Source organism: Acartia tonsa, chromosome 5, assembly GCF_053477335.1.
Source record: "Acartia tonsa isolate MP-2025a chromosome 5, ASM5347733v1, whole genome shotgun sequence".
In the NCBI taxonomy this organism is placed as follows: Eukaryota; Metazoa; Arthropoda; class Copepoda; order Calanoida; family Acartiidae; genus Acartia; species Acartia tonsa.
The window spans coordinates 40,751,433-40,771,570 of record NC_137264.1 but is presented as its reverse complement, the minus strand read 5'-3'; the positions used below and the strand labels follow the sequence as shown (position 1 = coordinate 40,771,570).

Below are 20,138 nucleotides of genomic sequence, written 5' to 3'. Positions count from 1 at the left end.
GAAATTCTCATAAATTCTAATACTTATTTATATTTTCCCTTTCAAGGTTAAGTACATTTCTCGTATTCATTCGAATACGGTGGACAGGAACCGGTTCTCATCAATACGAAAAAAAACTATGTCTAGCATCGTATTATAAACCGCTTTCTACGAATATAGAAATGTACAATCATAAGATTAAACCCATTTTTTTAGCCCGTGCCTTCGGCACCTCGGGGCTAAAAAAACTGGTTTTAATCTAATAACTGTACATTCTATATCCGCGGAAAGTGGTTTATAATACGATGAAAGAAATAACTATTATAATGTACAATTTATGAAAATCAATAAAGTAAATTGAATTCTGCTGTCAAATGTTTTATTACAGTCAAAGATACAATAATGTATACTTTTGCAATCTATTCGATTCATATTAATTTACCTGCAGACAGACCAAATCAAAAATAGTTGCTTTGATTGTTTTTATTGTCTGCACTTAAATATTTTAATTAAATAAAGATGATGACTATGAGTCTGACTGTACCAAAGGATCTTGCCAACCGCTGGACCGATAGGGTTCTCTTTTAAAGTGAAGCTTTTCAAAGGTACTTGGGTGGTTTATAACTATTTTTCGGGGCACAATCACCCTCTCAAGAGAAGGAGCCACTAGAATAATATACAAAGTTCCTAAGCTTTTGTAATTATACATAAATGTTTCATATATCATTAAGCAAATTTTAAAAACGATAGCTTTTTATTAACGACTGACCCTAAAAGTTTTTTTTTTGAAACAGAGAGTAAATATGTATTAAGTATTTCTCACGTGTTTAATATTCTAATTAAACATAAATGTTTCATATATCATTAAGCAAATTTTAAAAACGATAGCTTTTTATTAACGACTGACCCTAAAAGTTTTTTTTTTGAAACAGAGAGTAAATATGTATTAAGTATTTCTCACGTGTTTAATATTCTAATTAAACATATCTAGCTCAAAAAAAAGTATATTGTACATTCAGTAATCATATTACTGTAGTAATTGACGTACTTGTTTTGAATTTCTGAATTTATTAAATTTAGAAGTTTCGCAATTTAATACAATTGCGGCTAGGAAAATAGGAAAATAGCTATAACCAAACTTAGATATAAAAATTAAATAGTCTAAAACCATCCATAGACCTATAAGATACTACCATTAAATGAATAACTCAATCGGTTCAGTAGTTATTGAAATCTTAAGCTACAGACAAAAAAAACTTACTTCTTTATATAATAAACTAGCGGCTCCGCCCCTAGCATAGGGACTCTGAAAGACAGAGAGGGGCTAGAAAAATAGTTTAAAACCAGCCCAAGACTTAAATATGAAAATAAAATAGTCTAAAACCATCACAGGACCAATATGAAGCCTACCTAAAATAGAGAACCAAATCGGTTCGGTAGATGTTGAAATCTTGAGCTTCTAACAAAAACCCTTACTACTTTATATAATCGGATAGCATGGGGTTAAAAAATTACTCATATAAAAAACTTATGGCATGCTAACCCGATCTTTTTTTTTATTTTAAACTTACTTTTACATTTGCATTTAGTTGTAATGATTGTAAATTGATTATTTAGGCATTTAATAACCTAATTTCCATTATATTGATTTTTAAATTTTTAATAGACGCATTATTCTAGGTAATTAATCAAAATATTATCATTTCTTATATTTAAGCCATTTTCTAAAATCTGAGCTTCGCTTTAAAAGATGTTAGGGTCCTTGTTACTTGTTAAATGAGTAATATTTGTTGTAAAGTTGGAACTATTTTTAACACTGTACTCTATGTATTTCTAAAGCAAAAAGTGATACCACCCCCCCCCCCCATGCCATGCCTCAACATAAATTTTCTACATTCCTAGACAAATTTATAACAGAAAATATTCTAACTTGTCAAAGCTGTGACAAAAACAGTTTGAGTAGGGTGAATATCTAGGCCTCAAACAGACAATTGATATAGTTATAGAAAAAATCTTACATACTATATAATTGTATTGCTTCATTTTAAGTTCAATGCCCGTCAAATGTATATAAAAAAATTCTCAAGAAATGTAAATTTCCCAGACCTATATAACCCCACTGTCTATGGTTTTTGGTATTTTTTGTTAAAGTGCTTATATAAATTAACAAATTAAATTTATGGATCACTTTTTGAGTAACAACCCCACTGCTAAAAAGCTTTTTGTCCCAGAAAATTTGGTTTGATTGTGTCAACAATATTTGATTTAATTTCTTTGTTTAAAAGACATGTAATTGCATGAGGCTAAAGTGTAAACGATGGTTTCTGTAACAATAAGTTACAGTGGTATGACAGAACTGTACTAACCTGGATCAAATTTATGTTAAATTGTAATAATATGTCCTAGGAAATTACCAAATAAGGGGGTAATCTATGAATGATAAAATCTTAATAATAGATTATTCAAAATTAAAACAGAAATTATTTTTCACAAATTAAATTTTGATTTACATTAATGACAGACATTTACTAGACTGAAAATGTATACAAAAGTATGATGACAAATAACTACTAAAATAAAGCCTCTAAAAGTTTTACTAATATTTTACTATTAAAGAAGCATATCTTAGTTGGTAAATTTTAGAACATAAATACTTTTAAGCACAACATGTAATAAGATAATGATATTTTAATTGATTGCATAAAATATATTGATGTTCTAAAACAATCATAAAAACCATGCTGATAGAAGCTTCCCTTTCTTAGAAATACACTGGGAGTGTCATTGTCATATACTTGATTTAATTTTATTGAAATTTAACTGATATTTTACCAAGAAGACCATCATGCAATCTTTTAACTAAAACGCAACAATCAATGGATCAAAAGTTAAAAATATAATTCATCTGTATTACGTGTAAAATTGTAGATAAATTAAAAGTATTAAGTTAAATATTTTAATTTTGAAATAATATCCTTCTATAATTCTTTTTTACATTTCCATGTCCTATAATAAAAAGTAGTTAGTTTTGTTAAGATCTCGGTAATCACCTAAACGATCAAATGCTTGTTACAGGAAAGCTACACATATCTCCAGAGCTGGATCTTTAAATGTGTAGCCGTTGCCGTAGCCGTAGCCGTGGCCATAGTCGTGGCTGTAGTCGTAGCCGTCGCCACTTGCAAATAAAACATGGATTTATGTTTAATTTTTTACGTATTATTGTTTTTTTTCATCATATTTTTACTTGAAATTCAAAAAAGTGGTTGTGATTAAGAGATCGAATATAGCCGTGGCCACGCGTAGCCAATTTGATTAAAAGATCAGTATTAGGTTAGTGGCTGTAACTCTGGCCACGGCTACGGCAACTGCTACACATTTAAAGCCCAGGAGTAGTTTTCATATTTTTTCAAACTTAGAAGTCTTGTCATGGTTTTAGGCTAAGGAACGTCAATAACCACATAAAAATTAAATAAGGATGTTACCCCTCAACTGTACCCTCTTAAAGAACCTAAGGAAAATGGCAAAGCTAAATTATGATTAAGTTTTATCTTTATTTTACCAATCCCTGTACCCAAATGATTTTACTAAGTACACTAGAAACTCTCCCATTTTGACCCCAAATAACAATAACATAATATAATACAGCCCTATCTTATATGAATCAGGGAAAATATGTATACTTATTCAGAGGAAAAAAATACATCTTAATAAATACCATGAAAATGCGTTATTAAATATTATTTATTTTACACACAACGCGTTTTACTTAGAATCCCTCACTGTGTATTTAGATCTGTTTAAGTGTATGTAAAGCTTGTTTAGTTTATTCCATTATTCGGTGATATACACAGAATATTTAGAAAATTGGTAATGAATATATCTAAACTCCTTTTTTAACACGTAATATTAACAACACGCCAGGCTACAATTGAATCAAGACAAAAGTAAGTGCCGAGCTCTGGGACCTATGTATGGTGAGAAGTTATACATAAAACCATGATGATTCCAGGTAAAACCAAAATATTTTAGCGGGGTCTTTTTGAGAAAGTTAAATTTTAAAATTTCAAGTTCAATTTTCATCCCCTAGGAGTTACCGCATAATAATGACAAGAAAAGCAAAAATTAATTATTTAAAATTTTGAACAAGTTTGCTTTTATAAAAATTTTATAAAACCACTCCTGAAGGGAGTTAATTAATGGCCATTTTTATCAATTGCTTTGCTAAGGTCACAGAAATTCAGCATTAAATAAATCATATATAGAGAGGTTTTATAAAAGACTTCATAAAAGCAAGTTGTTCAAAATTTAAAATTATTGTCAATTTTATTTTTTTTTACATAAAAACCATTGGTTTTAGTAATAAATGATGTACAATATATCCACAATATCCATATATTTATTTGCAGAGAGAGAGCGGGGACTATGGGCTTTTTTTATTACAATGACCCCCAAAGTTTTATAATAACGTTTTCTTATTAGTTGGCTTAAAAACTTTGGGGACTTTCATTGAATTTTGATTTGTTAGTTCATTAAGTTGAGTGTCCAGACGTTTTAACCACTAATTGTTATCTACAGAACGGGTATTTTTTTGTATCATCATTGGGGATGTTTATCAATTTATTGGACATTGTCTTATCCCTTTAGATCCCTGATTTATTTGAGACAAAGAATAAAAATTCACATAACTATCCCAGTTTTATGTTTTTACTCAGACATTAAACTTTTTCATCCTCAATTTAAAAGATTACCACGAGAAACAACAGCAAAATTATTAGTATGTGGATGTCTGTGTGCTTGAATTCTAAGCCTTTTTCAGGAAAGATTTATTTACATGTGCAGTAGCATTTTTTAAATTTCAAAAGGGTAAAGAAATGAAAGTGTATGATCGACTTAGCTATCTTAATTTCTTGACTTGAAAATCATTTAATTGTTTTGATTTACAAAAATGAAGGTTTTTATGATAAAGTTCTAAATTCAAATTTTTTATTTGTCTGTTTTGTACGTCCACTTTTTTTATGATTTTCAGTACGTTTTTCAAAGTTTTATGTTCTTTATGGCAATCCCAAATCCCAATTTAACTTAAACTTTCCACTTTCCTTGAATTTTTAAAAAGTTTTCGGGCAAGGTAAACTCCCCTACATTGAAAATTGGGGTTGGCGGTAAAATGAATGAATTCTACATTATTTTTTTAATGGTATTTCAAAATCAAAGCTACCTTATAATCCGGCTTGATGGTACGTAAGTCCACCGACATGAGAAGGGGGGCTGCAAAGATGGCCCACATAGCCATCTGGGTTTTACTTTGCTCGTACGACAATCCAAAATTACCTAGGAATTTAAAAAGTTCTTTATATATCACATCGTATCAGACACAGCTTTCCGCAGATAATTCATTTAAAGGGGGTTAACAAAATTGGTATTGGTGTTATTTTAGTAATGCTTAGGGGTAATAATTCCCCCCCCCCCTAATTCTCAAACCTACTTGCGCTATACTTTAGGATTTTCACCCCCCCCCCCCCACTTCCCGCAAAAAAAGCTTGGACGTCCTTGAGTATTATACATTGCATGAGCTCCCCCCCCCCCCCCCCAACCTTCCAACAGTAAGAATTTCAGAAGCCCTAACTTATTAAGGCATAAATGTTACATGCGCTACCAACGGTCGTTTAGGCTTAGTTGCTGATATGGTTAAAAGTGTAGCAAAGAACTGGATATACATAACATAACATAAATAAATTTGAAATATTTACCAATAATTAACATGTCTGGGTCGTTCCAATGTCCGGGACCAGCGTTGGCTATGATAATATCTTGATTATCTCCATAGTAATCTATAGTTCTTTCTACACTACTCCATGAGTCCTAGATAGATAGTTAGCTATGATAATATCTTGGTTATCTCCATAGTTCTTTCTACACTACTCCATGAGTCCTAGATAGATAGATAGATAGTTGGCTATGATAATATCTTAGTTATCTCCATAGTAATCTATAGTTCTTTCTACACTACTCCATAAGTCCTAGATAGACAGGTATATAGATAGTTGGCTATGATAATATCTTGGTTATCTCCATAGTAATCTATAGTTCTTTCTACACTACTCCATGAGTCCTAGATAGACAGGTATATATGTAGATAATATAATATCTTAGTTATCTCCATAGTAATCTATAGTTCTTTCTACACTACTCCACGAGTCCTAGATAGATAGATAGATAGATAGTTAGCTATGATAATATCTTGGTTATCTCCATAGTAGTCTATAGTTCTTTCTACACTACTCCATGAGTCCTAGATAGACAGGTATATAGATAGTTAGCTATGATAATATCTTGGTTATCTCCATAGTAGTCTATAGTTCTTTCTACACTACTCCATGAGTCCTAGATAGACAGATATATAGATAGTTGGCTATGATAATATCCTGGTTATCTCCATAGTAATCTATAGTTCTTTCTACACTACTCCATGAGTCCTAGATAGATATATAGATAGTTGGCTATGATAATATCTTAGTTACCTCCAAAGTAGTCTAAAAAGTTAATAGAACATATTTAAGGTTATTATTCTGACTAAATGACTTTAAATGAAGCTAGTTACAAAAAAAGCCTTCCAACACAGTCTCTGCTAGAATCGAAAGATCTATTAGAAAATTCACAGGAATAGTACAGCCTAAAAAATACTCCGTTTTGTATGCTGTGCTTTTTCTGTAATTTGTTATTATAATTTAGTTTAAACCTTTTGCTTCTTTCTTGTTATAATAATATACTTACACTGACTGTAAAACTAGTCGGTTGGGAACTAGCTGCATTTGAAGTTATTTTGTCAGAATAATGACCTCTAAATTTGGTGTTGGTCCTTTTTCTAAAATGATGTGCTTTGGAAAAACATGTTTTGGGCATAATCCATTGAAATTTGATCAATATTTTTGTCTTGTCCAATACTCCCCAAACTAAATTTCTGACAATGATAAGTAGGTTAAATTAAGCAACAACAAGAAGCACTGTATTCTACCTGGATATCGTCGAAATTTCTCCACAGGTTACATGTGTTGATAATACTCGTGTAATTTGGCTAAAATATAATAAAAAACAATAAGTAATAGAATAAAAAAAATCATATACGAATTAGAATTTGTGTTATATTTATTTTGTGGGGGGTGAAGGGATCAAGGCTCGATTTTTCTGAGAAGATAACAGATAAACATTCTGTTATTTTTATTGAAGGATTAAGTTTTGTATCAAAGGATATGGTGTAAAGTATTGCCTTGGCACATAAACGGGCCCAACAGAAAAATATATTATCTCTAAACTTCCAATCAAAGGTTGGTTGACCCTATAGTTGGTTGTCTGTAATGCTGAAAAGTATTACCTTCATGCCGCTATAGGTTTGGTACACAGGCCAAGAACAAGCATAGATCATAGGGCGACCAGTCTGAAAATAAATTAAAAAGTTATTCATACAACAAGACAGTAAGGAACATTTCAAGTAAATATTTTTTCCCAAATTAAAGTTTATCAATGTTTTACACAAGAACTTGTACATAGAAATTATTTTAATACACAAATATGAACATTCATCTGAAAATCGAAATATTGTATCTACCTAACGTATAAGCTGTAACACGGACAAAAAAATGTTCTGTAAGTTTAAAAATAAACAAACCTTTGATTTTAATATTATTAATATTTGTATATGTATGGATTAAGCTACAGCAATATTAAATAAGGATGACAACTCCATATAAGATAAGCTCAACAAAGATTGGCAAATATAATTTAATATTAAAAAATATATAGAAGTTTAAACAAAATTCTGTGTAAATTTTTACAATGACCTTTACACCGTATGCTATAAACTGACATAAGCCTGTCCCGCATTTGAAAAATTTAGTTAAAATTTTTTCCCCCGCCAAAATATGGTTGATCTATGCAAAAAAAAAATTATCCATGCAAAATATTTCTTCTGTAATGCAAAAACTGCGACGGTACAAGCAATGCAAAGTTTTTCAAATGAGCAAAAAAACTGTTTTTAGTGCTTTTTTAAGGCTTTTGTTTCATACCAATTTTAAAGATTTTTACAAAATTTCAATTCTAGTGTGACAATATAAACCTAAAATTAACCAAAAAAAATGGGGGCATCCCCGATTATAATATATGAAGGTGTAGCAAGTAATCTTCCAAAGTCAAAATTGTCAAAATTGCATACGAGGTTCAACTCTACAGTAGCCTGTCCCGGATTTGAACAATTGTGTTAAAATTTCGGTCCCCCACCAAAATATGGTTGATTTATGCAAAAACAATGACAAATGCAAAATATTTTTTCTGTTATGCAAAAATTGCGACGGTACAAGCACTTTGAAATTTTGAGGCCCTCCCCTTATGGAGGTCAAAAATTCATTGCATCAAAACTATGGCTTCATGGTGCTACCAGGAAAGACCTTAAGGAGTAGAATCAGGAACTTTTGTCCGTTTTAAAATATCTCGTTTCTAGCCTAAGAAAATCACAAAAAAAAACATCAAAAAACTTCTACAAATTGGACAATTCTCAATAAACTCTAAAAAATGGTGTTTTTTCGTCATTTCTAAAGCTAGGAACGAGATATTTTGAAATGGACAAAAACTTCCTGATTCTACTACTCAAGGCCTTTCCTAGGAGCACCATGAAGCCATAGTTCTGATGCAATGCATTTTTGACCTCCATAAGGCCTCAAAATTTCAAAGTGCTTGTACCGTCGCAATTTTTGCATTACAGAAGAAATATTTTGCGTTGGTCATTTGTTTTCATAAATCAACCATATTTTGGCTGGGGGCAAAAATTTTAACAAAATTTTTCAAATCCGGGACGGGCTAACTGACATACTTACATATTGAGACTTAATTATTAATATGCCTTAATTATAATATAGAGTTGCTATGCTTTCTAAATTTAACTTAACTAATACAGAATTATCAAACTTGAATCAATGACAAAATTAATGATAAGAGTTATCTGTTGCCAACATATGGTCTGACGGACAGACCTAACCTAATTATGCTAAAGCTTCTCTTTTAAAAAGTTCAGAGAAGATTAGTATAATATGACTGGGATAAGATTACATTGAAAATACTTATAAGATGAAAAAAATACGATTTACATTAAGAGCAGCTTCAATACTATAAACAAACAGAATATCATTTGCTGATTAATAAATTTTTTGTATAAAATGTACCCACTGCTTGTATCATGATATTAAATATGTCAAAACCAAAAATTTGTCACTAAATTCAACGTCAGTCCAAGGATACTAAAAATTGTAAACATTTTCAGTGTAGCATTGGAAAAGAGTAATTTAATAAGAAAAACAATGAAAATATCAATCTATAATACAAAGTAGCTTGGTGTCTGTCCGTCTGACCGTCTGTCCGTTTGTCTGTCTGTCTTAAGCTTAAGATCTCAGTAACCGCTGAACCGATTGGGCTCTACTCTTCAGGGATTATACCTACTGGTCCTGTGATGGTTTTAAGCTATTTTCCTGGGGGTGGGAGAGTGGGACACCCCAACCCCCCTAAAAATAAAAAAATCCCTATTTCCAAACTTTTTATTTTTTTTTATTTTTTGTAAACAAAAACCAGTAATTGGGTTGGGGAAACCCCACTGCACCATGGGGCGAAGCCCCCATGAACCCCCCCCCCCCTCCCCCCAAAAAAAAATTTCACCAAAAATTTTTTTGGGGCTTTTTGTAACTTTTAAAAATTGACATCTTTAAAAAGTTGTTGCAATTATAGGTATTAAATAAAATTTACAGAGGAGAGTTTTCAATTTTTGTGTATTTGTGGTCCAATCAGTGGGACTATCAGAGCTTGCGCCGCATACAGGGTACTCGCTTATGCTCACCCCGTACGAGATATACGGTAAACAACCTGGGTTTAATTTTTATTAATTGAAATTTTTGTGCATACGGCGCACAACCTGGGTTTAATTTTACCAAAGAGTAATTCGGCAAAGGATAACTTTTTTGAAAATATAACTATAAAATTATTCTGGAGGGTTGACTTTCCATTACCTCATGGGGCGAAGCCCCTAGAGGCTAGGGGCGAAGCCACTAGTGAAATAAATTGCGGATCATGGAAAGAAAACGAAGTAGCGGGTTACGTCGTATTTTCACAGTAGCTTTGTATAAGTTATTTTAGGGTAGCCTATGTAAATGTTAATGATTGCCCGCAGGTTTAGAGCCACCCACAGGGGCTAGAAAAAGGAGAAAAGCTACTGTGAAAATACGACGAAACCTGCTATTTCGTTTTCTTTCCATGATCCATATTGGTAATGTTCGAAAAAAACAGTATAGTAGTTACATTTGATTATTATTATGGAAAACCTAAGCTAAAATGAACTTTATGAGTCACTAACGTAAAAATATCAATGAAGAATTTTTAAATTGTGACATTATGTGAATAATATCAACTATGGATAATTTAGACCTTAAAAAAGCGTTTGACTGTGTTCAAAATTATTCTTTTTATAACCAACTAAAGTAGCTATTTTGTGTTTGATAATTTCTCTGAGACCGCAAGTAGGAACCTGCTTTGTATTAAATAATTAATTTAAGCTATAAAAAGGGTGATACATTGGTATATTTAAAGGGCAAAAGACGTCAACGGCAAACCCCTATCTGGGCCTTAAGGGTCGCAGCCACTAGAAGCAGATGGTTTAGATTTATACTACTTTTGACATATGAGAAACTTGGTTACTTTTAATCGTATTATTGGAAAGATTATGATTATTCTAATAAGATTATCAATCATATGAATCATAATGTTTTACAAAACAAGAACAATTATGCCCATTATTACAGCGGAAAGAGCCTATTTTTTTTTGAAAAAGTAAAGTATCATTTGAAAATAATAAGAAGGTAGTAGAATTTGGAAATATAGTAGAATTTTAAAAACGGTAAATAGAATAATTAAAATCATGCATTGTTGCAAATTCCAATACATTGTTACATATCAACTAACAGACCGACGGATTTTCCCTAGTTAATGAGTACCAATAATTTTAATAATATAAAAAAGGAATTATCCTACCATTTCAGAGCTTCGCTTTTATTATTTTTGTTTTTCCTTATGTATAAATTGCCTCTAAGGATTTGGTACAGATGCAATAAATCAAAACTTAATACAAAAATATTCATCCGTGTATAGTCATACACAATCTTTAACATGACTATGTCCATCTGTCAGGCTTTTTTTAAATTAACAATTTTATTGATTAATCTAAACTATGGATATCTGCTAGAAAGATATACAGATATTTACCTTATTGAGCCAGTACCTAAACTCTGGATATCCGCTAGAAAGATATAAAATCATTTTTTTACCTTATTAAGCCAGTATCCAAACTCTGGATAACCGCTGTCCATGTCATTGGGGTGGCTGTAGCATCCGTCCAACTTGACATAATCAACTCCCCATCTTTCAAATGTTTCAGCATCTTCCTAGAATTTAAATTCAGCTTTCAATTTTTAAATTACATATTTAACAAAAAGTTCAATCTGCATATTTATATTTAGATTTATTGTCAGCAATTTTTAATAGTCGTTTATTTGTCCAATAACCATTTGTATAAAATATTAAACTTATCTTTCATTGCACTGTATTAGTCCTTAATTATAACATCAAACACTCTATTAAAGTCAAAAAGGCAGAAATTACATATCTTATGCAAATAATCATTAATAAAAGGGCAAATTAATCCTTTTATAAAACCTTACTTTTATTACAATATCCATAAGCGGCGAATCAAAAAAAACCATCGATGGACTGTGGACAAACGGACAAAGTGAATTATAAAGAAGATGTTTAGTAAATATAAAAAAAAAACAGAAAAACTTAGATTACGCATAAAGTCATGAAAAATTACAAAAAACCTTCGTGAAATTATAAGTATTTACGTCTCTTGATGTATTGCCGACAGACACAGTAAATAATATATTGAAGGCTCATTGATACAGGGAATCTTCACAAAAAATTCTATCTTAAAAAAGCAGCTTGGAAAATCATTTCTCTTTATAGATTTAAGAACGGGCTGACGGAAAGACAGAGTTTTGCTACTAAAATTGTAATTTTTACAGTGAACAAAAACTTTATACTTTGTAGCAATTAAGAAACCTATTTAATACAGACAGTTGGATAAAAAAATAATACCTTCAAATGACCAAGAATGCCAGGGTAGCCAGCACATGTGTAATTTCCTAAAAGAAAATTAAATTTAAAATCAGTATTAAAACTGTCCAAAATAAACAGATCAATTATACTTCAAATTCTTTAATACTTTTATTAGTATGGAAGCTAAAATAAATTAAAGAACTGTACAATTTACCTATCTTTTTAAAAATATGAAAACAAGTATATGGATGTTTTAAGAAATATATGATATTAATGTACTATGTGTTAGGGATCCAATTTATATATTTTCTGTTTTCATTCATTTATCTTTGATGTTCAACTAGCTGCAGATTTAATTAAACAAGGACAATATCATATACATGTTTCACAGCAACAACCAAAGATTTTTAAATAAAAATATTAGACTTTAATGACAGGAATAAGGTATAAACAATAGGCGAAATAAATCTTAAAGTGTTGTCCCCATATGAGAGCTGAAAATATAGTTTCGTAATTTTTTCCAAATTAATTTCGTTATTGGTATAAGCTGCTCTAATGCAGTAATTCTAAGTGAATATTGCTAACTGATATAACTCTACCATACAAGGAAGCTTTTTATATGTCCCGAAAAATTGCACAAATAAGCCTTTATGGGCGAAGTCGCTTGTAATAAGATAAAGTTTAACTAGAAAATTAGTTACTCCAAGTGTGTAAATACTGTCTAAGTATAATTTATTCACAGACGAACGTACTGACTTGCAGAGTTGCTGCAATTCTTAAATTTCCTTCACTTCAAATTTAAATTTGTCATGAGCAAAGTAAATAGGTTTTAATTGGATTGTAAAGAAAAAGAGTTGTACATTTTTCTAATCGAGTTTTTCCCTAAAATCGAGTTCCCAATCATATCAAATTGTTTTTTGAGGGTTTTTAAGTTAATAATATAAAAATGGTAATGAAATAAAGATAGTCTTGTATAATCAAAACAGTTTGATATAACATTTATTGGCCAAAATGAGAAATAAATTATGAGCTATCGGTCAAGCATTTAGATAAATTATTAATAACACATTGTATAATTTTCCAAAAACTGCTTAAAAAGAAAAAGAATTTACGTGCTGTTGATTAAAGTATACATACTATTAAAGTATATTCATATTCTTCTAACTTTAAATTATTCACAAAATTATAGAAATTTCTCTAAAATAATATTTCTTATACATATACATTTAAATTTGACATTTTCTAAACCAATGAATATGCAAATTTATTCTGAAATGTAATTTATATTTTGCATACAAATATAGACAAATCAGACAGAAAAGGTGTACTGTGTTTTTTTTAAAGTAATGTTATTTTAAACTAGAGTTGGTCCTTACGTTGTATAGCTCAGATCGTTCATTACGACCTGTTAGAATCATTTTATTGTGCATGGGGTATTCATTTCTAAACAAAAAACTGGACAGGAATATCATTCTCATTTAAACAAAAAACTCATTTTTTATGCTAAAATGTGGTTCAATTTTGGTTTTTAATTTTCATTTATTTCCCGGCTATGATCATTTATATCCCTGATATCAAGTTTCTTTTAATAATTAATAAAAATGAACCTAGTAATAGTGTCGGACTGATTATGACGTAAGAAAAAAAATTAGCCAATGAGAGGCCACTATAAAGTTTACCATTAGTCAATAATGGCCTCTCATTGGCTAATTTTTTTTTCTTACGTCATAAACAGTCAGACACTATTACTAGGTTCATAAAAATTCAAAAATCTTCCAAAAAAATTCAAAATCTTCTAAAAATGACGACCTCCGGGAAATAAATGAATATTTACATCCACTATTTAAGGGTTTGTTGGGAATGATAATTCCCAAATAAATAAAAAAAATGGTGTCAATTTTTTAATCTATTTCAAAAAGCTTTACCAATTATCTTACCAATACTAAGCTCCCCTGTAAAATATAAATATTGTCTATTTTTACACCACACTGGAAGTATGTCATAAGCCCTATGGCTAACACCCCCTGGACAAAATTAAAACTACTCTCTTTTTGTCAGTTTTATGAACTTTTACATAGGGTGTCAAAAATCAGCCCATGTGATACTTCTTCTCTCATCCAACATTTTTATGACGTCATATGGCTGATTTTTTGGGACATTTTGTAAAGCTTCCAGTTTCACACTCCCTTAAAGCTAAACCACCCACCTCTACAACCCCTAAATCTTAACCTTACCCTACAAACACCCAAATTATTGTTAGTTTAAGGGGGGGTGTCACTATCTTCAGGAAGGGAAATAACCCTTCAGGTCTTATTGAAATTCTTACTGTCCTTACAAAAAATAATTAAATGAAATGTATTTAAGGAAAAACTAAATCGAAAAAACGAACTTTACTCCTCTTAAATGTGAATGTTCAAGAATAACTTTGGAATAAAGATAAGTTGTTATCAAACTTTCGTTTAAAGAAATACACCATATATATTCTAATTCATATTTGTTTTTCTATATTTATAAAGAAGGTGTATTAAGATTTTTTTATTTCTTTTTAAGATATTCATATTTGCTTTTCAGCAAATTCCCTATTACTATTAGTGAACCAAAAACAAAGTTGTTAAATCTATTTTACATTTAGGCAAAAAAGCAAAACTTGCTTCATAGTCTGGAATAAAAAGGGTAATTTTTTCGCCTAATTCCGTAAAGTTGGGTATTGAGTCGTAGTCAAATGCTCTTATTAAGTCAAACTGTTCTTAATCATGGACTGCAACCAAACACCCACCTTCAAGGAATCAGGCGAAAAAAATGACCCTCTTTCTTATATTGGAAAATATGGGGGGGGGGTCAAAGTGCCACTAATCTATAAATAGGAATAATCTAGTTTTCTATTATAAAATAAATTGTATGAAAGTTTGTGGAAGGATTATGAAAAGATAAAGTTTAATATCATAAATAAACATTGTATTCATAGTTATACAGAAAAAAATAATATTATATAAATATATTGTGTAGCGACGTTTTTCTAAAACACATAATATTATGTTCTGTATCTACGTCTGAAATGGGCTTTAAATTGTACTCTATTGTCAAAGACGTTGTTTTTTTTTTGGTTGAAGTGGTTGGCATAATGGTTTTAAGGGGAAGGATCCTTTTTCCTCCCCCCCTGAAGTTCTTGCTTTTGATTATCATTTGATTATGATGTTGAAAATTAACTTCAAATTTAACAAAGTGACGAAACTCTTTATAGTGCCTATATAAATTACATCATACAATACAAATGACCAATGATAGGCTAATACACAGACTAAATTGCTAATGACAGGCTAGTATACATTTTTATTGACTAAAGGTGGGACTCTATAAAAAGCGTGCAAACTGACAAATAATCTTTAATATAAAAAAGATTTCATTCTTTTTATGTTTCACAAAAACCTTAAAATTTAGTTTTATCTAAAAAAGTTTTTTTTCCAGGTTCCAGAACAAACGCAAGAGTCCCAAAGGTCGGAGTGGACAAACGCAGGAGTGTTAAAATATTATTTTAATTAAGTATTTCTATGCAGGTTAGGTTAGGTTAAGATATGAATATACAAATAAGCCCCCCGCAGAAGTTAGGTATTTAAAACCTATAAGATAGTTTAAAATAGGTTAGGTTAGGTTAAGTTTCCACTCCTGCGTTTGTCCACTCCGACGTTTGGGACTCCTGCGTTTCTTTTTTTAGCCGCAACCAACCGCTCTTAAATCTTAGTTGGTCGCTAAAATAACTGCAGTCTTAAGCTACTTCACTTGGACAATTAGTATTTGTCAATATGGGATTGACTTTGATTAACAAAAGCCGTAGGTATACATATTTTTGAATTACCGCCAAGGTAAACTGTTGTTTAATTGATTAACTAGTGACTACGCCCCTAAAATCCACCTTATGCACTAGAGGTGGGAAGAGAAAGTCGACTCTCATCTCCCTCTCCTTTCATTTTAAATTTTAATTTTAAAAAGACCTATGAGAAGCTACAATATAAATGAGAACAGTATATGTTCACCGTTTAGTAAAATCCTTCTCTACAAACACACATACACATTAGGCAGTTGACGACCCATAAAAAATTTGTATATAAAATGCAAAATACCTGTAAGGATATATTTCAGATTGGATGTAATCCTCTTTATATCTTCACATTTATAAAATGAGAAAAATACAGAAAAAAGAGATTATGTATTATGTAATGTAAATTTTGTAATTCATTTGATAAGTTAGTCGGCACAGCTACAAAATAACTAGTAACATTCGTTAATTTCTTTTTCTAATCATATTACAATTTTATATGATAGAGTCTTCGCTTATGTGGGTGTTTACATCCTTGTTTTTATTTAACTCAAATAAAGAAAACTACGTAATTGTAAAAAGAAAGAATATTTATGTTATTAAACTGTATAAATTTTACATAATAGCTTTATATGTAGAAAATAAAGATTTGCAAACAATTTTGAACTGAGTTAAATTTCTATTTTCCTTTCTGTTAATATATGTTCTGCATATCTATGCAATATTTAAACTAGGGTTGGGCCGGATATCCGGTGTGGCCGGATATCCGGCCATTTTCAATATCCGGCCGGATACCGGATATTGAAACTATCCGGCCGGATATCCGGCTCTATAATTTTTTATACTTTACACCGAAAATCTCTGCTTTTTAAAATCTTAAATGGCTATAATTTTCTTATTATTGAAGCTAGAAGAACATTTTTTCTGAATAAGTTTAACTTTATGTAAATTTATATAAGATTTCTGAAGAAATTTTTTTTTCTACTTTAATATCTGGTAATTTGGCCGGTTATCCGGCCGGATATCCGGTAATTTGGCCGGATAACCGGATATTTGCCGTATATCCGGCGTTGGCCGGATATCCGGCCGGTTACCGGATATCCGGCATTTGAAATCAGCCGGATATCCGGTATCCGGTATCAGGCCAAAAAAGTATCCGGCCCAACCCTAATTTAAACCTTTCTTATATCTATATTAAAATTTACGAACTATTATTATCTTCTACATTATACCAACTATAATATCTCACGGTTAGGCCCTCAGATGTCAAAACTTTATTTTAGTGTTTGGCCAAAATGACTTAGCAATTGTATCTGTAAGTACGTCTAATAACACCCTTTGCTATTTTTAAAATCATAGAAAATTTTTTTTGCAAGAAAATTGCATAAATTCGCAACCTTTTTTAGAACCACTACATAACTCGAGTTTTAAAACTTTTTATATAAAATCCTTTTTACAAAAAATATCAATAATTACTTAAAATTAAACCTGAAAGAAAAAAAATCTCATTACACGTGTTAATTTGCATGTTTTAGGTCTTTTTTTGAGGAAAGTATAACTTCCACATTTTTGACAATAATTATATTTTTTAACATTTCAAAGTAAAATATAATAAAACTTAAACGATTTTTCTTGAATTATCAGTTGAAAATTTCATCAAACATGCAATTTAAGTGATGAAAATTTAATAAAATCATTTTTTGAATGTTTAGAATTACCAATTTTCTACATTTAAAACAAAATGTTAACAAAATTTAAAAACATTCTAATATATAACTTTAAAAATCAATAACATTTTATAAAATGATGTTTTAAAAAATAAATCATTAAAAGGTATTAAAATGCATTTTAAGTTGCTTAAAATTAAAACGAGAATATCTTTTTACACTTTATTCTTTGTAATAGAGATTAATCGTCATTTGCTGAAAATGAAACATTTAATAAACTAATTGAATCTTTTTGTGACCATATTTAAAATTTTTAATTTTTACACTAAGGTGTTTTTTAATAAAAATCTTTGTTAATTTCTGTTTTACGACAAAAAAAAGAAAGGGACTTTTTTACAATTTCTAGGTTATCTTATGCAATTTAAACTATATAATATGAAATAAATTTTAGTTGTCTTTCTTTTGAGCCACAAAACACTGTAAAATGTAACATATATGCAAAAATAACAATTTTTTTAATGAATATTATAATATCCTTATATGACATTGCGTCAGAGCTTATTCTTTAGATCATATGTTCATGAAAAGTAGCCATAACTTGGAGGGTTGCGCTATTTATTAGAATATTAAATAAACTTGAATGGTAAAAATATTAGCATAACCTTTGTCAATTCAAATGCTTTAGGTATATGATTCGGAAAGTTAGTTAAAAAAGAGAGAACTTGCTGTGTATACTGTTGAAAGACTTTCAAAAATGCGAATTACAAAGCAATCCTAAAAGATCGGGCCGTAGGCGAGTCTTAGTTGATTGGGGGGTATGGGGGTTTTCTGATAGCAAATATTGCGTTATTGGTATACAAGGTAAAAACAACATTTTAAAGAAATTCTTTAAATAAAACCCAACGTGTATTGACAGTACAAACATCTTAATGCTAGCAGACATATGTTTATCAACATTTGCAGAAAGCTATTTCCACAAGAAAAATTATTCAGGTTTCTACTTCACAATTTTAAATATTTCTTTTTGATAAAATGTTTGACATATATCGTATAATCATTTACCAAAAAAAATATTTTGATAATTTAGATTTCAGAGAAGATTAATCCTTTCAAAAAACTAAGACGACATTTTACATCTTCTGTCATGACATTTTAGAAAAAATATAAAAAACCAAAATTTAGTATGAAAACTATTTTCATCGATTTTTCTGAAGGTATTATCGTATTCTGTGGCTTTGTTATTATCATTTACTTATATCGAAAGTGCCAAACATTGTACCCTAACTTATTCATTTAATAAAAAACCAGCCGTGATCTGTTTATCCTGATTTGTATCTAACCAGCTTATACCAACAACGAAATTATTTTTTTAAATCACCTATACGTGACATCCAGCTGTCGTTGGGGGACAAGTGACATTGACAACTTTTTTTATCTGCCCCCCAAATATTATTTTAGATTTATTTCGCTTGTTGGCTATATCTTATTGCTGATATCTGTGAATCCAAATATCTATCTATCTATTATGATTTTAATTACTCTATATTTCTTAGTCCTAATATCTATCTATGTATTCACGCATATGCTTACCATAATCCTCATAAATTCCATATTTCAATCCCCTGTTATGAATATAATCGCCTAAAGCTTTCATACCACTTGGAAATCTAAAATAGAATAATATTATATATCTATCTATTGTTTCTACGGATCTTTCCTTTTACAATTACATAACTGTCTGTATGACTAGGTACATCTGTATTCTGTAGGGTCCTACGACAAAAGCAGGAGTCCCAAACGTCGGAGTGGACACTTAACCTAACCTAACCTATTTTAGACCATCTTATATGTTTTTTAAATGCCTAACCCCTGCGGGGGGCTTATTTGTTCATTCACATCTTAACCTAACCTAATCTGTATAGAAATACTTAATAAAATTGATATTTTAACACTCCTAAGTTTGTCCACTCCGACGTTTGGGACTCCTGCGTTTGTCCTGGAACCTTCTGTGAATAATGTTATATTTGAGCATAACATATTGTTTTTGTCTGTATGTCTGTATTTAGGCGTGAAATTTATCTATCTATCTGTCTGTCTATCTTTATATCAGTCCCTTTGTCTGTCTGTCTCTTGATTGTATGTCTGTAAGTATATCTATCTGTCTCTTTAACTTACTACCTTTCTGTCTGTCTGTCTTTCTTTCTATCTGTATTTCCATCTATCTATCCATCTATGTATGTACCTCTTATGATCAGACTGTAAGAAACCATGCCTGTCTGTCTGTATGTCTGTCTATCTATCCAGCTATGTAGGTACCTCTTATGATCAGACTGTAAGAAACCATACCTGTCTGTCTGTATGTCTGTCTATCTATCCATCTATGTATGTACCTCTTATGATCAGACTGTAAGAAACCATGCCTGTCTGTCTGTATGTCTGTCTATCTATCCATCTATGTAGGTACCTCTTATGATCAGACTGTAAGAAACCATGCCTGTCTGTCTGTCTGTCTGTCTATCTATCCATCTATGTAGGTA

At 30.5% G+C, this 20,138-nt stretch overlaps 1 protein-coding gene across 1 annotated transcript in view; it reads right to left on the bottom strand.

The window, feature by feature from the left end:
• LOC145319512 (alpha-N-acetylgalactosaminidase-like) overlaps positions 1 to 20,138 on the bottom strand; it is a 77,249-nt gene that overhangs the window by 20,711 nt on the left and 36,400 nt on the right. Inside the window, exons 7-13 of the mRNA XM_080161685.1 lie at positions 19,192 to 19,268; positions 12,160 to 12,206; positions 11,334 to 11,450; positions 7,349 to 7,411; positions 6,992 to 7,051; positions 5,727 to 5,838; positions 5,195 to 5,307 (exon numbers count right to left, since the gene is read on the bottom strand). Of these exons, the coding sequence (XP_080017811.1) occupies positions 5,195 to 5,307; positions 5,727 to 5,838; positions 6,992 to 7,051; positions 7,349 to 7,411; positions 11,334 to 11,450; positions 12,160 to 12,206; positions 19,192 to 19,268 (589 nt within the window). The remainder of the gene's footprint in view (positions 1 to 5,194; positions 5,308 to 5,726; positions 5,839 to 6,991; positions 7,052 to 7,348; positions 7,412 to 11,333; positions 11,451 to 12,159; positions 12,207 to 19,191; positions 19,269 to 20,138) is intronic.